We start from the raw sequence: 19,967 nt of genomic DNA, 5'->3' as shown, positions 1-19,967 counted from the left end.
GTTTGTGAACCCATGTTTCCAGTATCTAGTATGTACCCATTTCAGGTAACTGCTGATCAGTCATCTGCAGCGTCTTGGAGGGATTTTAATCCATTCCTCAATATCGATCTGCTTCTGTTCTGTTGGTGAGTTTCATCACACTAAGTGCTAGCTTCAGGTTCTTCCACAACATTTCTACTGGATTCAGTTTAATGCTCAGATTTGGCCGTTCTGAAACATTTTGTTCTTCTTTAATCATTAATTTGTTGAACGGCCGAGTTTCTCTCAAGATTCAGCTCATGGACTGTTGTCCTCATATTTTCTTTTAGAACTGGCTGGTATTATTAAGAATTTATTGGTCCATCAGTGATTGCAAGGCGTACTGGCCCAGATTCAGAAGAACAGGCCCAAACATTAGCACCCCCATGTTTTCACAAATGGGATGAGCTTTTGCATGGCACCGTCTACTGCACGGTAGACAACAATCAATGCACTAACGCATAACACTTAAGATTTTTCTCATTTCTAACCTCAAAATATAACGACTTCCACAAAATTGCAAATAAGCTGAAACCGTTAATCAAGATATCGGCAGCAGATGGGTCTCCTTTGCAAATGTGTAAATTTGAGTTAAGATGGATTTACTCCCTGACTACTTCTCTGAATATAGCTTCTCCCTCTGTGTGGAAGGCTTTCTCAGCCATAGCTGTCTAGCTCGTCTGTTTCCCACAGATGGCTTGTCAGTCATTCAGTTTCCAACTCACCATAGATCCAAAATTCCTCACAAAGTTGTGCAAGCATGTCTCTCTGAGTCATCCCGACTGTGTGTTTCTCTCTGATTATGGTTATTTCCCCGAGGGCTTATGGCTGTCTTCTGTTGTCTCCATTGATGGTTGATGGACAGATCATCCTCACTATCTCGTGCAAGCACATGCACGTAGATGCACATTTCCAGGCCTGTACAGTTGTGTGGCATTAAAATAAAAGCTCATAGTATTGCCGGACAGAGATAAAAAGATGCAGTGAAACCAGTGGAGCATAAAAGTGCATCATGTACGCCGCTGACAATCACATACACACTGCACTTTTACTTTTGGAAACAAACTAATCGTGGGTGCACTATCTTCCATAACTGTGAGTCAGACAGGTAATCAAGTGGATGATTCTTTCCTCATTAGCGCTAATTAGCGTTTTCCTCTTGACTACTTCCATGATTCTGATTATCTGTGGATCTGAAATTTCCTCTACAAGAAGTCAAGGTTCTCTAACAAAGAAAAAAAAAATGGGAAAGACGCAACAGACCTCATTTACCAAGAGAGCACCCAGTAAAATTTCCTTTTTACACGTAGCCTACTTTAGAGATAATTAGCTATCAGTTAGTTTTTGATTTTAAATGAAGTACCCCCAGCAATAAAATCTGTGACCCCGTGACTTTGCCATGACTGATTTCAATCAAGTCGAGAAAGCCGTCTCCGTCTCTGTCACATTGAACGTGCTTCGTCTAGTCAGAGTGACCTTTTTGAAATCATCGGGGTTGTAGGATTATCACAGTTAGCTTCGGTGCAATCCAAGCAATACAAGCTTGGGTATCGTCTGGAAGGATTTAACAGTTCTCTTACACTTTGGAAGCGTTTTGTGGTGATTTAACGTGTATTAAGAGCACTGGAAAGCTGCCACATTCCCTGTATGTCTGCATAAAAGACACATCATAAACTTGTCTGATGCCAGTAATTCTGAGTCTAGTTGTCTTATCCGCTCCTATCTGGATTATTTGAACAATTGTATTCTTGAGTTTTAGTTTGGTCAGTGTTTTCGTGTTTGGTAATTCATGGGATTACAGTATTGAAAGTCTTGTATGGTGTTTAATAGCACCAAAAACCTGCACAAATAAAAAATATACATAATGTGTGTCAGCAGAAAACCCCTCTGGACAGAGAGCGTTTCTGCTCCATGTGCGCAAATTGGGATCTTGGGAACTGGGGAATAACGCCGGCTGACGCTCTATTCCTTATATTGGTCACTTTCGACATCATTCGACAACTGCAGTAAAACAAAAAAGAAAAACACGTCTCAGATGGTAAGAGATAGACTGTGGCTGTTGAATGTGACCAATGCAAGGAACGAAAATATCATCCAGTGCCCCCTCGCATGGATGCTTTTCCTCTCATGGATGACATTCTGAGTGGTTGAGAAGCTCCCTCGTGACGATGGTCTCCCGCATGAAAATATTGTTTTGCACTCTTGTAATACATGCCCGCCACACTTTACTTCCTATTCCTTTTTTTCCTGGCTTTTATATTGTAGGGACAGATTACATGCACCACCTGGTCAAGACTGAAGTATCTCAACTTGCCGTGGAATTTTTGCAGATGAATCTTAATGACTGGAGTCAGCTGGACCTTGTGCTCTTATTGTTTCCCCTTCTCTGTGCACCTTGGAACTGGGCATATTGTGCCAGAAATCCCTTCTCTGCTAATTGCTTGAAATCTAGCAGCATTTTAACATTTTCTTTGTGAACATGTTACCGTGCTGACCTAAGGCCTCAAGCTGCTGGCATTGCTGTAGCCTGCACAGATGTATTTATCACGATATGGGCAAAACTTTTGTGTGCATCACAGCTGGCACATTTGCTTTTTAGCGGAGAGTTTCACAGTGTCATCAATTATCATCGTGCTTATGTTCCAGCAGAGATTACAGGTTTGCTTTCTCCCCTGAAAAGGAAATGTAGATCCTTACAGTACAGATACTTTCTTCCTCAGCACTACTCCAGTGAATACAGGCTGACCTAGAATTAGGTAACATTTCTGCAATCCATCTGTCGAGACATGATACAAGGCACCGGCATAATGATATGTACTTATGAAATACTATTGCTGGTTACAGCGTACGCCTCTTGTGAGCATGTGCTGTACTTCTTTCCGGGGCATATATTGAATTACCAAGCTTTTCAGAAGACATAAACATTCATTAAGTGGCCTGCGTCTCATGCCTAGGGTAAGGCATCTCGAAGACAAAAAGGCCACCACATGCATGCACAGGCTGCGTAATGTGTTTCAGACACTGTTCGCAGAGGCCCACCCAAAAGCAAAATGAGCGTTCTTGCATTATTCATTCCTCATAACCTTTGTAATAAAACCTAGTACTTTCCTTGATCTTTTTATTGACAATTTTATTAGATCTCTAGACTAATTTTCATTTTGTTTGACAGTTTTATCCCACTAACATTTTATTGAAGTGGCAGTTTTCACAGCTTTACAAATCAAAGGCACAGCGAGCCACAAACAGCAGGGCGACACTGTGTCTCCTTTACTCCTGCATCCAAATAAACCCACTCCACGCCGTTATACTGATTGATAAGCTAACGTACATACCACCTGGTAATTTCACTGCGTGAGTGCGTAAAGATTTCAGGATCGCTCCTCTGGCACATGCCTCCTTCCGGCGTGCCGTTATACATACACCGAGTAGCAAAGTTTCAACAATCAGGCATTTTTAAGGACATCTCGGCGGTGAAAATTGTATTGGTTTCAACAATGGCATGATAAATGAGGACTCACATCAGGGCTGATTAATGAAGTCTTCATTATCTCCTGTTTTCCCTCTTCTTTTCATTCCCACTCTCGTTTGGGCTCATTGTTTTGCTTGGTTAGATTGCGCCGATTTAGTACTTCATAATGAGACCAGGGACAATAGCGGAGTACTTTTTCACTTCTCCTCCTTAGCGATACTTTCTCCTTTGTCGGCATCCTCAATGAATGACTCCTGAATGTCACTCTTCTCCTTCTTTGTCTCTCTCTCTCCCTCGATTTATGCCGAGCAGTACTCATTGATTCTTAACTACGGATAGTGACTGGAATGAATGAGGAGACCTTTCTATTTATTCCGCTGCTGACTTCCTCGTTGTGTGCAGTTTGTGGGCAAAACACCAATTCATAAAAATTCAAATGCTGAGCATGTGTGATTTTAAATGACATCAGTAAATGTCGGACGTTGCCGGCGTTAGGTGACAATCTCTCCTCTTGAAGGAACAGTGGTTGTAATGCTACATGGCAGTGCGCGTATCCTGTTTGATAGCATCTATTACAGAAATGAAATTACCCCCAGTTAATTTGATTTGGATAATATTAGGCTAATAGAAGTGTGCAGTGCTCTGTGCTGAATGTGAATTGACTGAACAGAATTATACATTCATATGGCGCGCAGCTGCAACCTCTGGATGTGAGAAGTTTTTTTCTTTTCTTCTTTTCTCCCCTTTCTGTAATCTGACACGCACTTGACACAAAAGAGTACCGTAATAACACGTGGCAGCCACGGTGCACCGGTGACAAATTCATCACTAAGTGAAATAGATTACTTTTGTCTGGCAGTGTTGTGCGTAAGCGACGTAATAATGGAACTGCAGCTCACCTGCGCTGAAGAAAAAAAGAAAAAGGAATTTGAATTTTGTTTGGGAGGCCTCCAAGGGAGGAAAGGCAGGCTGTTTTTCTATAAGGGTCATGGATGCTTTGTAGCATCTGCTATAGTATCCATTTCCACTGGAGACAGAGTAATACATGCTCACATCAAGTGTGACACAACTCATTTTAGTACTAACAACATTCTATTGCCAGACACCACAGAACACCCCCCAGAAGGCCCATGTCCATTCTCCGAGGAGTCACATCTGTTTTGGAAACGTACACAATATTAGGAAGATGGTCAGAATGTTATGCCTGATCAGTGTAAGTGTAAGACTTAAGGTACAGACACACCAAACCACCATCACAGAACTACCAGCTTCAAGGTGTACATGAACACACAGACTACTGCTAACAGCTAGCTAAGCACATGGTACCAAACTAAGCTTTATTGTCAATTCTGACATATGTGCAACACATACACAGGATTGAAATTTCTATCCTCAAAGGCCTACAGTGTAACAAAGACCAGCAGGTGACAGTAGTCTGTATTTGTTATTCAGAAAAGGGAAAGCCCAAAAGTCCTGGGAAACAAGAAAGAGCATCAAACTGTCGTACACAGCTCTCCTCATCCATATCATCCAGTTACACTATATTTATTCCATCCCGTATGGCCATTGTGAAAATAATGGTATACTGGCATGTTTATATGGTATGATAAAAGAAGAAGAGCAAGAAGAGCATTTTATGTGTGCCCTCCGATGTTGGTTTTCGGTGTATTTGCAACTTCTGTTCCTCATCTACTACACTCGGTTTGCCGAGTTAAAGTGGTCTCACTCACCACCACGCCGCAAATTCATCATGCTCGGCTGGCTGAAGAGCGGTCAACAAGGGGTCCAATTAGTGCCAACTATGTGAGACACTGCAAAAACTAGTGCCAAAAACTGCTAACCAATGGCCCGACACTGGCTAATGACCAATTGGCTTGATGTGTCACAGCCCAAAGTGCTGTCAGTGCAAGTCTCTACAAATGAAAGCTACTGGATATATTGGCAAGAAATATTGTACAGACTTTAGTGGTTCACATAGAAGTCAATCGTGATCTCCTGATTTTGCATCTAAATTTTACTCATGGTCATAAATATGCGTAAGACTAATGGTATTCCTATTCCAACTTTGTGTCCCTGCTAATTAGCAAACATTACCATGCTCACTTGCTAAACTGGGTGTGCATAGTAAATGACATAACAGAAGATCATTAGCATGTCCGCATACACAGTGTGTGCATATTAGCATGATGACATTAGCATTTAACCTGGTGCCCTCATAAAGCTGCGAGCATGGGTGTACGGCGGCGTTTCTGTCCGAGGAGGAAAGTTAACTGGGGCCCAAGAGGTGAATGATGTTTTCATTATAGCACAATTATATCACTTTTTTAGCTGCTCCTTCGAATATTTAATTTTGTGTCTTTGCCATTTCATCAACACTGAGTGAGAAACTTAAGAGGAAAACTGGTCTTGGTAATGACTTATTCTGTTCAGGAACATTAGGTTCTTAATATCCGTGTGTGAATCTAACACAGGTTTCAAATCTTCTGCGCTGAAGGGCCATTAACTTCTCCACCTCCCGGAAAGTCTCTGACAGGTGTGGTGTATTGTTGTAAATGTCATTGAAATGGACACAAAATGAGGCTCTGCTTACATCATTCAAGCGTCGACCGCAGCCAAATAATTAACTAAGACTGACTGCGGCTTTTGTATTCGTGTGGAACCTCCCTCCCTGCCTTTCTTCCATTTCAGTCATTTCTGTGAGCGAAGAAGAAGACACTGTCCTGTGCTTACACGCAGGGGAATTTGTTGTAAGCATTTATGCAATACATTTTTGCTCACGCACCTTGAACAGTGTGGAGGTGTGTACAGTGGAGGCTCAGGGGGGGTTGGGTGCCCTGCTGAAGGCCATTTCGGCTACGGGTGCCGGGGGCAAAGCGCTGCTCATTTTGCTCTACCGTCGCACATTTACTTCCTATCGGTCCCTCCAGTCACAGGCCTGCTACTCAAATCGCTGAGCCGCAGCTGCCACTCGGCTGCAGGCAGGAGACAGGCTGATGGAAGCTGAAGGTAAAGAGCAGGCATTTCCGTTGAGTACTTGACAGGCTACTGGATGAACCGTTTACCTTTAACCTTCAACCCAGAGGTAATTTCAACCAACTGGATTGACGGCCGTCACTCCTAAACCACACCCATCGCCACAAGCATGGCATGATTTGTATGTACAAAAATCCTCCTCATCTCCAATAACAAAAATACTGGCAAACTTATTTTCTCCACCCTACAGAGCTCTGAGGTCATAGTTTAGTTTCTCTGTGGCTTGTGCATATGTGTGTGGGTTTATGTTTTATGTTTATGTTGGTGTGTTCGTGGTGGTAGCTGAATGGGGGTGAACTAGTGCCGCAATAGCAGGACGAAGTGGCGCACACACACACGAATACACAATCTCAACCAAAAAACAGCATTTTCCCCGCCTGTCACTTCACACCTATTGCACAGCTGCGTCCCTGCTGCCAGAAGTGACAGAACACCTCTCAGCGCGACACAGTTTTCGTCTTTCCGTGTGCATCTTTGGGTTGTACGTTGCGCGCCTTTTCCTACCTGCGCACGCGTGCATGCGCAATATACGTCCTGTTCACGATTCCCTCGAGTAGCAGCGAGATCGCCTTTTCTCTAAAAGATCCACACATTTCTTGCTCAGCCGAGATGGCTTCTAAACTGCAACTTTTGCTTCTAATGAAATTAAGCGTTATTAAGCCTCCTCCATCTGTTTGATATTCGAGTTCTGCAAACACTATATTGTACCTTGAGCACTGATATTAGTTTGCTCTAATAAGGCGTTGCGGAAGGAATAATAAGAGGGAAAATGGAAGTGTTAGGAAAGGAAAGGAAAGGAAAGGAAAGGAAAGGAAAGGAAAGGAAAGGAAAGGAAAGGACTTCGGCAATCCTACATCAAACTGTACGTACATACATACGTTATGCAAATATTGCCTTTTGTACACACACTTCATTTGCATTTCAAACCATGCCTACAATCGTGTTTCAAGACATTTCCAACTAAAAACACACACGTGCGTCTTAAACGGATGCATTTCTGACACGGTCGCACCCTCGGAAGACGAGCTGAGCTCGATCGCCTGTGATTGATCCCATTTAAGCAGCTCCACTGTCTCAGGCACTCTCTTCCTGCTGGTGTATGTACGCTTATGTGAGATTTATGCAAATGTTCCACATGTAGTAACCTAGTTCACCAAGTAACCTAGCAACACTAGAGTCAGCTGGTTAGAAGTGAGCGTGTGTGTGTCCACCCCCCTGCCTGTCTGCCTGTCTGTGATTTGCATCCTTGGACACAGCTGCGGCCAGTGTACCTGTACGTGCAGCGCTTAGAGGAGTTTGAGGAGTGTCTGAAGGGGTGAAGGGGACCAGAGTACGAACTGGTACCTGATTAACGGGGGGATCTGTCACACTGGCGTGGTGTTAATTCGTGAGTCCCTGGATTTTGTCTTTGCTCTCGCTGTGATTTTTGCTTCTCTGTGATCACCTGTCAGTTACTTTTTTTTTTTTTTAAATATTTATTACTAGTTCATTCTTTACTTCAGAAACAATAGAACAAGGTCCGTCTAGAACAAGTTCCATTTAGATTTCCAATAGTTGCTGGATTGTATATGTTCAAATTTCCTAGGACTCATACGTATTATATACGTATAGTAAATGTAATTTTAATTACAGGTTGCATGTGTGCACATGAGAAGGACAAGGAAAGAACGAAATATATAAATATAAAAATAAACAATAAAAAAATATAGACCCTTCTTTGCCGAAAGCAGAAAAGAGCAAATCGATCTTGCCAGTTTACAGCATGCCGGAACTGCGAAGTTCATTTTTCATTTTGAGCTGCTAAAGAAGTAAAACAGCACACTCGGGCGAAAAACAGACGGGTTTAAAAGCCAATTCAGACTCCGCGGTACTTTCTGACACTGGGACACGACACCGAGCTGCTGTTAGTGTGTGAGCGTGCGCGCGTCTCCGCTCCTTTCTGAGCTGTGGTTTCTGCATCTGCCTTTGATTTTCTGTCAGGAGAGATTGTAATACAACACAACAGGAGCGACTCCGGGGACAGACAAGAGAGAAGGAGAAGATATCCACAGAGAGAGTGGCAGAAAGAGAGGAGGAGGGGGGGTAGAAAGAGCTAGAGGGGAAAGATAGTTATAAGGTGATGATATGGAGCGGAAGAGATGACATGCCAGTGTAGGAAAGTGGAGACGGAACGGGGGAATAAAGGTGGAGAAAAGCAAGAAATGAAAGAAGAGATATTAAAGCAGACCTAGGAAGGAGGTAGGTGTACATGCGTGTGCTGAAGGACCCTCTAGCAGGAGGTTAAGGCCTAATATCTAATGACTGACTCTCTGAATGGGCCTGTTATGCTGTTCTCTCTTCGCCTTTGATCTCTGTTTACCCCCGTCTAATATCCCCGGCCATGTCCTCTCATGTTATCCGAGGCAGGGAGGGAAAATGAAGGCCAATTACAAGTGAGCAGCGCTCTGCTAAGTGGTGTTGGTATTTTCCCTCTCATTAAGTCACAGTCAGAGGTCCTCTCAGGCTGTTTTCAGTGGCGTAAACATACAGATTTATGCTAAATGCTTTTCTTCATCAAGTTCACTGAATCATATTAATGAATGTTAGGCAAGGCAGGTGGTTTTAAAGAAAAAAAAGATTTGATTTTCATACATTTGGTGCAATTAAAAGAAAATCACTGCCCATTGTCTATCAGTTCCCCTATCATTTTTTTTAAGCGTGCTCTATAAATAAATAAATTAATAAACTGTGACTTGACTATCAGAGAGATGGGCTAAGTTACAAAAGTGGCCAGACATTTAAATGCGACATGCACAAACTGGAAAGACTGAAAACCATTTTCAGGCCATGTGCTGGTAAATAATGACTTTTCTGCCTGAGAGGCAAGGATGAAAATGAGGTATTTCTGAAAGAGTAAAAGGTCGACTGCCATACATTTTTATTTATTCGTTCTTTTTTTAAAAAAATCACAAATTAAATTACAAATTAATTTTTTAGATGTTTTAAATATTTTCTACAGCCTGTAGTAACAACACTTATAAAATGCTCTTGTATCCAGCTGCAGGCTGTTGGACGCTACAACTCACCTATAAACAGCAGTGGGATTGTCTGTGCAATGGAGTACAGCAGGTTATACACCTATATTTTTTTCTATTTCTATATATTGTTGTACGCACTGGGTGTCTCTGGCAAGTGTGGGTGAAAACCACACCTGCAATTCCAACCATCGCCAGTGGTGGCGCCAAAGAAAACGAAGCAGGGATGTTTGAAATTGACGCTTTTAATTGCTTGTTCAGTTTTAATGAGTTACTCTGCTCATACACTCTGTGCCGCTATTCCATCCTTCGGGTTTGATTAAAGGAATTATATTATATGAGATTTGATCTATGTGTCGGAAATACGAACAAGCATGATAAATAACTACGTCCCAAGTGGGTTTCCAATGTACTTGCTCGTATCGCATCCTGCGTTTAATGAGAACACCCTTTCCCTAACCTTGAAGCAGCGTTATGCAACTGTTGTAACTTCAGATAACGGCTTCTGAATCGTTTTGATGGTACGGTGAATTTTAATAGGGAGAAGTGAACATCGGACCCAGTTTATTTTAAAATGTGTTCTTCTAACTCTGTGTCTCCTATGAAGCACTGAACTGAACAGTGTCAGTGGTGAAAGTTTAAGAATTCGAGATATGTGAAATATATATATGGGATATGTATATGTGTGTGTGTGTGTGTGTGTGTGTGTGTGTATGTGTGGGGAGTAGGGAAAGAAGGAGAAAAACAGTTTGTGAAGGAGAATATGGGAAGCATGAGAGAAGGGAAAACAGGGCAAGAGGAGGAGACTGGGAGAACAAGATGGAAGAATTGCCCCTTAGGCACTTTTCAATTTTGCCCTTATGATGGGAGCACATTTCCCTTGTGCTGTGGGCATCATATCTCTCTCCCTCTCTCTCTCACACACACACACACACACACATACAGACACACACATTTGCTTTAACACTCCCTCTCACGCTAACATTTCTCTTCCATCTGTCTTGCTGCATTTCTCATTTCCATCCTCACTTTCAGCCAGATTTTAATTTTCAAAAATGTGTAAGCAAGCGCAAGTTGAAATCAGATGCTACAATATCTTAACCGGAGCGCAGTGCTTCAAATTTCTTTTCACTGTGGCAGTCATATAATTACGGGTTCCCTTCCTCAGGTCACCCTTGAAACGCTCCATCTTTCCCCATCATCCCAGATTCTTTCTGGATCATGATGGGTGGGTTAGCTACGGCTGCCAGAGAAGAGTGTGTGGTATATGTGTGTATGTGTGTGTGCGCGCATATCAGAGAAAGACAGTGGAAAAATGAAAATAGATCATTCATGGGTAAAAGCTGAGAAGAGCAAATCAGTGCTTCTGCCAGTTTCCCAGCATGCACGGCTCTGGCTGGCAAATAAGGAAGGGGCACGCCAACACATATCCGAGCCAATCCTCTATTATTATTTCCAGTTCCCATCTTCATACATTTGACTATTGTCTGTCTCACTCCATTACGGGCTTCCAGAGTGCCAGCAGTTAATAGTGTCTTTGAAGTCTACTGTACTCACATGTATGGACAGATTCCAGACAAATGAAAACGTTCACATTGTTTCACAACAATACTGCGAGGGTTAGGTACAGTTCACGTTCTTGTATTCTTAAATGAGTAGACGTATCTGTCTCAGACCACGCTGTAGCTTGGTTCATTGTATCTGCAGTCAAACAATGCCAGTATTCAGGCACACAATACCCACCGCCTTGCAGCGTGAGCCCATTTCAATGGAAGCCAAGACTGGCTGCCTTGTCCAAATGATTGTCTGCCATTGTCTCCCATTTGACTTTGGTAAAGCATCCTATCTACGCATATGAGATGTTAATTCTTGCCATTTTATATGTAAATGAAAAGTAAAGTTTGACATTCGAGTCAGTCAGGCTGCCATGAGGAAAGTTAGAAGACATCTGCATGTTACACATTGAGCTATTGTAGGCATACAACTAGCTTAGCTCAGCAATTAGCATCGGTTTTGTTTTTACACTTTGGTTTTAAATGCATTAAAAATATATATAGTCTTAATTAGTAACCTTTATAGGTGTACATTGATGGATTTTGTTACCTTTGGACGGAAGCAGACGAGCTGTTTCCCCTGTGACCGCACCGTTTGCTAAGCTAGGCCAAACTAAGCTGTTAGCTTGCTTTACATTTCCCCAAACATCACATTACTCTTTTGATTTCTACCAATTTCTGTAACATAATCTTTACTCAAGTTATCTTTAATTCATGCCTCCCATTATCAGTGGGTTCATTCACTGCTGTGTAGCTCAGTGTTGCCAGATATAACTGATGGTTTCCTGCCAAATTGCCAAACCGCTGTAAAATACGCCCAAATTATTGATTTTGTTTTAGTACTTTAATCACCCAAATTACTTGCTCTAGAGTAGCCTATCATAAAAAACAATGCAGTCGAAGCATTTATTCAAAAACAATTATTCAACTGCCCACCTCTATTTTATTGGGTGTGAAACCGTCCAATATGGCAACGCTGGTGTAGATTTTAACTAAATTGTTATGTCCAAACATATTCATATTCGATTCTAGTGGTGTTTTTTTCAAACATAATTCGTTAATTTTACTCCATATTCTGCTCCTGGTTACTTCCTTTGCAGTGGACGTGCGTCTCCCCAGAGGGGCCCAACCCCCAGTTTGAGAAACACAGTTAAAACAGAAAAAATGACTGTTCGTGACTTCTAACTGAACAAATAATCAATAAAATAAAACTGCTAACAAGGTTAGTGCCGGAGGAGGAGAGGCCACCTCCAGCTTTATACAGTCGACTGTATCCTCAGCTAATTGGTGCTAAAGGAGGATGGAAACAGTAGAGCACACGGATTCAGCAGAATCCTTGTCGATGCGTTGAATCCTTGAAATCGCCTTCCAGGAATATTCCATGCCACATGTAAATACCTACGAATTTTCTCGCTGAATTATTGTCCTTGAGATGGAATAACCGTCTAACTAATTAAACACTCCTTCGCTCAAGATGTTTCTGACCACTGATCCTGAGAAAAACCTGCCGACGTTTTCAAAAAGAATTTATCAATTCTGCTTTTCCGAGCTTTGAATTTCCAGCATTTCACCGATGCGAAACACCCTTTGACCCACTGCTCGCGGAGAGCAGGCAGACTCAGCTGTTAGCAAAGTGGGTCAGAGCAGCTGGCACGATCGCATGAATATTTAAAATGAAACCGCTCCAGACTGAAGCCTCTGTAACAATCTCGCCCATGCCAAGCGTTGTTAAACAATGACGGAATGTCGTACAGCTCCAACTGAGCAGCTACTGAATACGTTTACTGAATACGCCTGCAGAAAGAGGAGGAGGGGGGTGGGTTCTTCAAGGGTTGAAAGGGGATATAAAAATATGTGGAGTACAAAAGAGAGGGAAGCAGGTGGGGTCAGTTGAAACAGCTGGAGAGCATTTATATTTACTAAGAAGACATTTCTGAAAACAGAGAGACGAAGTAATGAAAAAGGAGAGAACAAAGTCAGCACCTTGAAAGATTCTTGAAGGAGCATTATTAGGTGAATAATGTGTGTGCACACTACTATAATACCTCAATTATCTAAGAAGAAAGGCATAATAGAGAACACTGATGGATGACAGGCAGGAAGTGGCTAAGATGTGAAGAATGGAAACAAAGTTTGTAATTAACATGGTACCGACAAGTACCAAGACTGAATGACAGGTTAAGAAAAAAGACGACGAATTAGAAAAAAAAACAAAGAAAGAATGAGGGCTGGTGAGGGAGTGGCATGACTCGAGGATGGATGGAAGTAGGTCAGGAGGAGAGCCTGAGAGGAGAGGGAGATGGATACAGGGAAGGAAATAAAGGAAAGTGCCGGCAAACGTTCAGCTGTGTCCGTTATACCTCACCATCTTTTTACCTCGGCGTGCGCTTGTGCAGCCACATGTTCGGGCGTGTGACGCCGTGACTGACAGCTCCCAGCGAGCAGCCTGCTCCGAAGCCAAAGACTTCATAATAAACAGAACACGGTTTAATTTACTCCCGCAGACAGAGGGCCGCCGCTCACGCCGCTGTCTGTTCATAAACAGGGACACATGCATCCACCAGCACGCTGCAAACAAAAATATCTGTCTCAACATGTTATTTGATGGAAAATTCAGGCCTAAATTAAATCGCTGAAACTTGGAATGACACAGCTTTGTAATTCTGTTTCTCAAAAAACAGAAAAAATTTGAGTTTATTTTACTAAGAACCCAGTATACACCATATATCCTTGACGTCTTCTGGCCTATTCCCATTATGGAAAATGTTTTATTTGTCTTTATGCTGTGATACCACCAGCTACATTAGTGTTCTCTATATTGTGTGAATTTGTTTGACATTTGATTATATGTTTGAGTTGGCAGTGAAAAAAAAACAGGTAATAACAACACAAGTGTTAGTGTTTTTGTCGTTGTCATCTGTGGTGGCGGTTAACTCGCCTACATCTCAGCTTTTGAAAAATAGAACACAATAGGCACAGTGGCAGCAGGATTGTTAAAGTTTCCTGCATAGTATAAAAGAAGTGAAGAAATGCACCGCGACATCAACCATAAGCCTCCAGTCCTGGTGTGCTGGCACTGCCATGTTGGTATCTTTTGGAGCCAGAATTGACTACATTCATTTCTCAATATGCATCCATGCCTGTATTTGTGGCCTTATGGACTTCACATCATCATCAGTCATTGGTCAAGTATAGTTCCAATTCAAAGTACGTATCTCACCAGGTACAGTTCTAATAACAGGATGGTTCCAAATAACCTAATGACCATTCTTTGTCCTCCCAGCTTCTGACCGTACGAAAGATATGTACATGTCCCATCTGCTTTATCAAGGACATACTGGGGGGATTACTGTTGTGGACTTGGGACAGCAAGGTATAAGTACACAAATCTGAGGTTCACTTACTTGCCATTGATAAATACCCTATATGGGATGAGAGGTCTTTCTCAAGGTAGTCATGTCCTGAAGCGTAGCCTGATCCATCGTCTATTCAACTATAAATGTGATCACAACCCTGAAACTATGATTCAGACCATAAAGTTATTTAAAAAATGTTTAGCAAACACATCAAGAGAGAAGAAGGGTCAAAGACTACACAACGACTAGAGTCCCCCCTGCTATCCATCAGAAGAAATGTAGCGCTTCCTCATTGGCGTTGAACGTCCAAAGGCTGCGTTCTTTTACACAGTATAGGTTTTACCCTCACAGAAATTTTGCCAGTTTGGTTTAAAAATTCAAATAACTTGCTGAAACAACAAAAACTCATAGCAGCATTTTTCATTCAAATGAACCCACTTTCAAATAGTTGATGAGGTGGCTCGGTTCAACCAGGTGCCACGGCTGTCTGAATTCTGTCCACGGTAGGACGCTGACTTGCAGAAGCCCGTCGTCACGGCTACACCAATTGACATGCCTGGATGTGGGTAAGCTTTCTGGGTGGCAGCTCTCATTCAGCCAATCAAGGCAAACAGGCCACGCTCTATTTAATGATTATCCCAGCATCTGTCCCCTATCTCTCATCTCTGTGTAAAAGTCGGCGAACGTGGGTGCGAATGTGCTCGTAGGAGCTCTGTGAATCCCAGCCAGCCGAGCGGCTCGATCCTGGCTCTCATCGAAGTAATTTCATCTCTATTTAATCAAATCTAGAAATGCTCGTGTGTATTATGAACAGGCAGCATGCCCGTGATTCATTACGTAGTTAGCAAAGAGATGGCTAATAGAGGATGCGATTACAGCAGCAGCAATTAATGCCAGCCCAATAAAATACATGATTACTGCATTTTGAATAGTTGTTAGCCATGTGCCTAAAAGAAATGCAATCCAAAGATGGTCTTGTTTTCATTGTGTTTACCTGGACTTGAATGTGTTTCAATAGTGCCACATTCCTGCTGCACTCATTCGATTTGCTGCATTTTTGGTTGAGAAGATCCCATCTTCTACACTTTTATGCCTTTGAGTCAACAGCGGGGTTGGTTTTTACCTGCTCACCTGGATATTGTGCATCCTGTTACTGTTCGCTTGGTTCTCTAAGAGTGAAATCACTCTGTAATGGCTTTCACAGGCTCTTGTGAATACGCTTGGATGGTGCCGCTCTCTATCTCCTCTGCATTAGGATGCGAGTGATCAACAAACACACTCCGTAAATCACGTGAATGCTCGGAGACTGCCTGCCGGCCTAGATGGAAATTAAAAAAAGAAGACAAGGAGTGCTGGACTGATGAATAAAACGGTAGAAGGCAGAGGGGAGCAAGAGGTGCTAAACAGGAGAGAGGCGCAGATTAAAGGGAGGCAGAGGGAGAGAAAGAATGGATAATATTCTTCATTTATCAGCCTAGCAGCCTTTGAGATGAATGAGAATAAGAAAACCGTCTGTGGGTGCTTGTTGCAGCCCGCAGGATGAACACACACCACTGCAGTGTTTGTCTTTAGTTGGGTGAAAAATGAAGTGCAACATCAATAAAAATGTTAATCAGAAAAAGGAAAAAAACATAACTTTGTGTAGACTTTCAATTTGGGGCCACTTGATAGAAGAGAGAAAGCAGCCTGGATGTCAGTCAACAAGATGTATTTCGCTTTCTTGTGATTCATTTGAAAGTCATACCATGAATTTGACTCCACTGCACCTCCCACATTTATGTCTCATATATAGTGCGAAACTAGACTTCATACCCACTCAGTCATATTTTTAAAGGACTATGCAGCCGTTTTTACTTAGCTGTGCAAATCAAGTTCACCTTATACAGATTTTATCAAATTCTTGAAATGCTGCAGTGTATTGGACAGATAGATTCATAGCACATCCTCATCATGTCATAATTATATTGTATAATAAGTGCATTATCTCTTTTTTTTCCTGCCTCCAGGTGAGACCAGTGCAGCCCTGTCACGCCCACAGCGCCCCCTTTCGGCCCGGACCGCCCACCACGGTCCGGGGCCTATGAAAGGGTACCATGTCAGCCGTAGCATGTCTCAGCATTCCTCTGGTGGTGGCGGAGGAGCCCCCTGCCACTGCACACCTGAGGACTGTGACGGCCCGGGCAGGGACTACTATCAAGGTCACAGCGATGGCCATTATTATCCTCCGGGAGGCCCAGCTGAGGCGTTGGCCCTGGAGCGGCACCACTCGCACTCCTATTCACACTCCCACAGCCACTCCGGAGGGGGAACCTTTCCCCGCTCCCACCTCAGCCAGCACCCGCCTCTTCAGTCATTTGACTCTTGCGAGGAGTGCGTATCCTCAGGCCACGGAGGGAAGATGCACCGCATTCCCCCAAACTTGATAGACCAGTTTGAGAAGCAGGTGCCCTTCCATCCTGATGGCTTCCACACGCTGCAGTACCAGCGCACCGCTAGTGGAGGCGCCGAGCAACGCAGCGAGAGCCCCTCGCGCATCCGCCACCTGGTCAACTCAGTACAGCGCCTCTTCGCCAAGTCCCATTCCCTGGAAGCGCCATCCAAGCGGGAGTACAACGGCACAAGGGGAGGAGGGGACTACCGCGGTGAGAGAGGGGGCGGCCATAGGAGTGGAGGCGAGGATGGCCAGTACTCAGGCCACCAGTCTCGTTCTACCAGGAGGAGCAAGTCCCGGGAACGCAGCAAGAGTGGAGACTCTCGACATGAGTCGGGCAGACGCCACCGCAGCAGGACAGCAGGCTGGTGGAGTTCTGACGACAACCTGGACAGCGACAGCAGCTTCTTGGTCAGCGGTGGCAGGCGGGGGTATCCCAGTGGACATGAAAGCCTAGATGCTGCCATTCAGGAGCTCACCATGAAGAAGCCCAAGGAACGAAGCGCTGGGCCGGGATCTGGGGAATGCATGGCCTGTACCACTATGGCTCTGGCTGGGAGTGAGGGAGGAGGACACCACGGGCACCATGGTCACTCCCTGAAGAGGAGCACCTGGTCAGCTATGACAGTGAGTCAGGCCAGGGAGGTGTATCCTTCCACCAGGGGAGGAGGCTACGACAAAGCGCTGGTACCCGTCGAGAACAAGCTGAAGGAGAGGACCTTCCACTACTTGCAGGTATGGCTGCGTATAAACACTGTGCTGTATGTACTGTAGGTGCTAGCCAGTGTACATACTGTATGATTTGAGTGGTATACTCTGAATCTCGGTGCTGACCTTCAGCGTAGAGCAATATATAAACCACAGCACGTTCTTCCTACACAGTTCACCAATAAGGACAGTTCACAACAGTGCATAAAGAAACTGTACTTCTCATGCAGGTTAACCCCCATAGCTGTAGCACAGGAACATTTTTTTGACGGTTGTTTGTGTTAAGAAGAGTTGTCACATGCCTCAGAACAACATCATAGTACAGATTCAAGCTAAAAATATAACAACTTTCTTTTACACACTAAGTCCACATGTACTAATATTTGGGTACTTTCCAAGTTCCCTTCAGTCATTAGGTTTAATTTAAAATAAATCAGTCTGCTATTCCACTACAGCCAAAGGCCCTGCAACATTTAGACAAATTAGTTTTCGCCCAAAGTGACAATACAACTATAACAAAATGTCAAGATTGACCTTTTCATTATGGATTGAACTCCACCTGGCTGTCTTTCTGCCCATTTGTTCTTAACAAGCCGGAATTTGTCTTTCCATATATCATAGAATTTCTTGCCGTTTAAAAAATAAATTTAAAAAAAAAAAAAGGTGGTTGCAGAAAGCTGGGGAAAACACTGGCACAACTGACTAATAAGTGTCATGCAGTGCTCCAAGACCTATCCCTGCACCATTAAGCAGTACTACTAAGCCTTCACGTAGGGATTATTTGGGGAGTAACGTAATTAAAGGTAAATTTGATTTAGATAAAGTATGGAGTATGACAAACTGCTCCTGTCCAAGGCAGTAGAAATTTGCCTTTTATCACAAAATCACCATTACATTTTTTCCAAAGCTTTTACTGTTTCCCTTTTGTCTTGGACATGCCTTTCTGTTCAGCTCCTTAGGTGTTTAACCTTTACACAACAAGAGTTTTGCGTTGCACCAAATCTTTGATAAAAGGTGTCGAAAACATGATATTGCTAAACCCGGACTTGAAAGAGTAAAACGTCCACCCGAGAGACTAGATAAACTATCTTGCTGCAAGTATGAAAACAGTGATAATTACTCATGTATTATTCCCCTCTCTCTCCCAACAGTCCTGCTCCCACTTCGATTTTCCCAGGGCCCATTCATTCATTTTCTGTACACGAATCCCCTGAAAATGAAAACCTTTTGGCTGTTCCAGTGTATCTTAAAAGGCATCGAGAGAGAGCGCACACTTAGAAACATACACAGACACACACACAGACACACACACCTCCAGCTGTGTTGAGGCAGAGCTGCCATGCAGGCTGTGTTTCTACGGAAACAGCAGGTAGCCACAGGAGTCCCTGGTGATTTTCCAACTCTCATCCTTTAGACACAGCTGAGGTCTGCCGATAGAAGAGACAGAGAGAACGGGGCCGCGCGTGTTTCCAAAAGACAACCTCCCTCACAATTTACCTCTGTGCTTTGGGGCACCATCACATTCGCACTTTAGGACATGGAATGAACTTCTCTGCTGCAGCTTTTCTCATATCTCCAGGGGTCCCAAGCAGTTTTGGGGAGACTGCATGTTGAGTTAATTTTGTGCCGCGCTTAGATGTGCTGAGGCCATCCACATTGATCCGTGGCTTGGAGCTGCAGATATGGAGCGGCTCAGGTCTGTTCCGCCAGGACCAGACCTTAGAACAAACAGCTGCACAGGTGCAATATTGAAACAACCGCTCCAGCTAAAACATCTTTTTCTGAAAGCACCATACACCCGACAACTGGCTGTAAATCCAAGCATTTTTTATATGCAAGATGTTTATTGCAGTGAAAAGCTTCAGTTTAGGAGTTTTATAGAATCTTTTAGCTCATTTAGTGTATGAGCTTAGACTTTTATGGTTTTGATGCATTCTCATTATGTAGTTTGTGGCTAACTTTATCAGCAAAAGAGCTCTAAAAACCGAAGGCCACCTGGCTTAAGTTAGAAAGTGAATACTAGCAGGTGAACATAATCGAGAGCCAGAGTTTTACCTCCTAGGAAGTATTTTCAACCAAACAGTCAAACGTGAAATAGATCTTAAAATGGGTGAATATTTATAACATTTGTCAGACATACAATTTCAAATTGCTAATATGTCTTAATATCTGCAGGATTAAGTAAGACTGGGAACAACTTAGCCCAGTTCACAGGTTTTAGTTGTGCCTCAATGTGGATTTACCTAACAATACATCTGTGCCAACATACAACGTACAGTACAACGCAATCACACAAAAAAATGAAACATGTTAATAGAACGTAGCTCAACATAAAAAACGAAACAGCTAATAATAGTAGTCTCAATGGCACAGGAGAACGTAAAT

The 19,967-nt window shown here is 43.2% G+C and overlaps 1 protein-coding gene across 1 annotated transcript in view; it reads left to right on the top strand.

The window, feature by feature from the left end:
* The window catches only part of dlgap3 (discs, large (Drosophila) homolog-associated protein 3), a 117,465-nt gene that overhangs the window by 78,561 nt on the left and 18,937 nt on the right, over positions 1-19,967 (top strand). Inside the window, exon 3 of the mRNA XM_047605915.1 lies at positions 16,450-17,609. Within this exon, the coding sequence (XP_047461871.1) occupies positions 16,524-17,609 (1,086 nt within the window). The 5' untranslated portion in view covers positions 16,450-16,523. The remainder of the gene's footprint in view (positions 1-16,449; positions 17,610-19,967) is intronic.

Source organism: Mugil cephalus, chromosome 14 (genome assembly GCF_022458985.1).
Source record: "Mugil cephalus isolate CIBA_MC_2020 chromosome 14, CIBA_Mcephalus_1.1, whole genome shotgun sequence".
NCBI lineage: Eukaryota > Metazoa > Chordata > Actinopteri > Mugiliformes > Mugilidae > Mugil > Mugil cephalus.
Note: the sequence above shows the minus strand (reverse complement) of the source record. Positions and strands in the feature narration are given on the sequence as shown.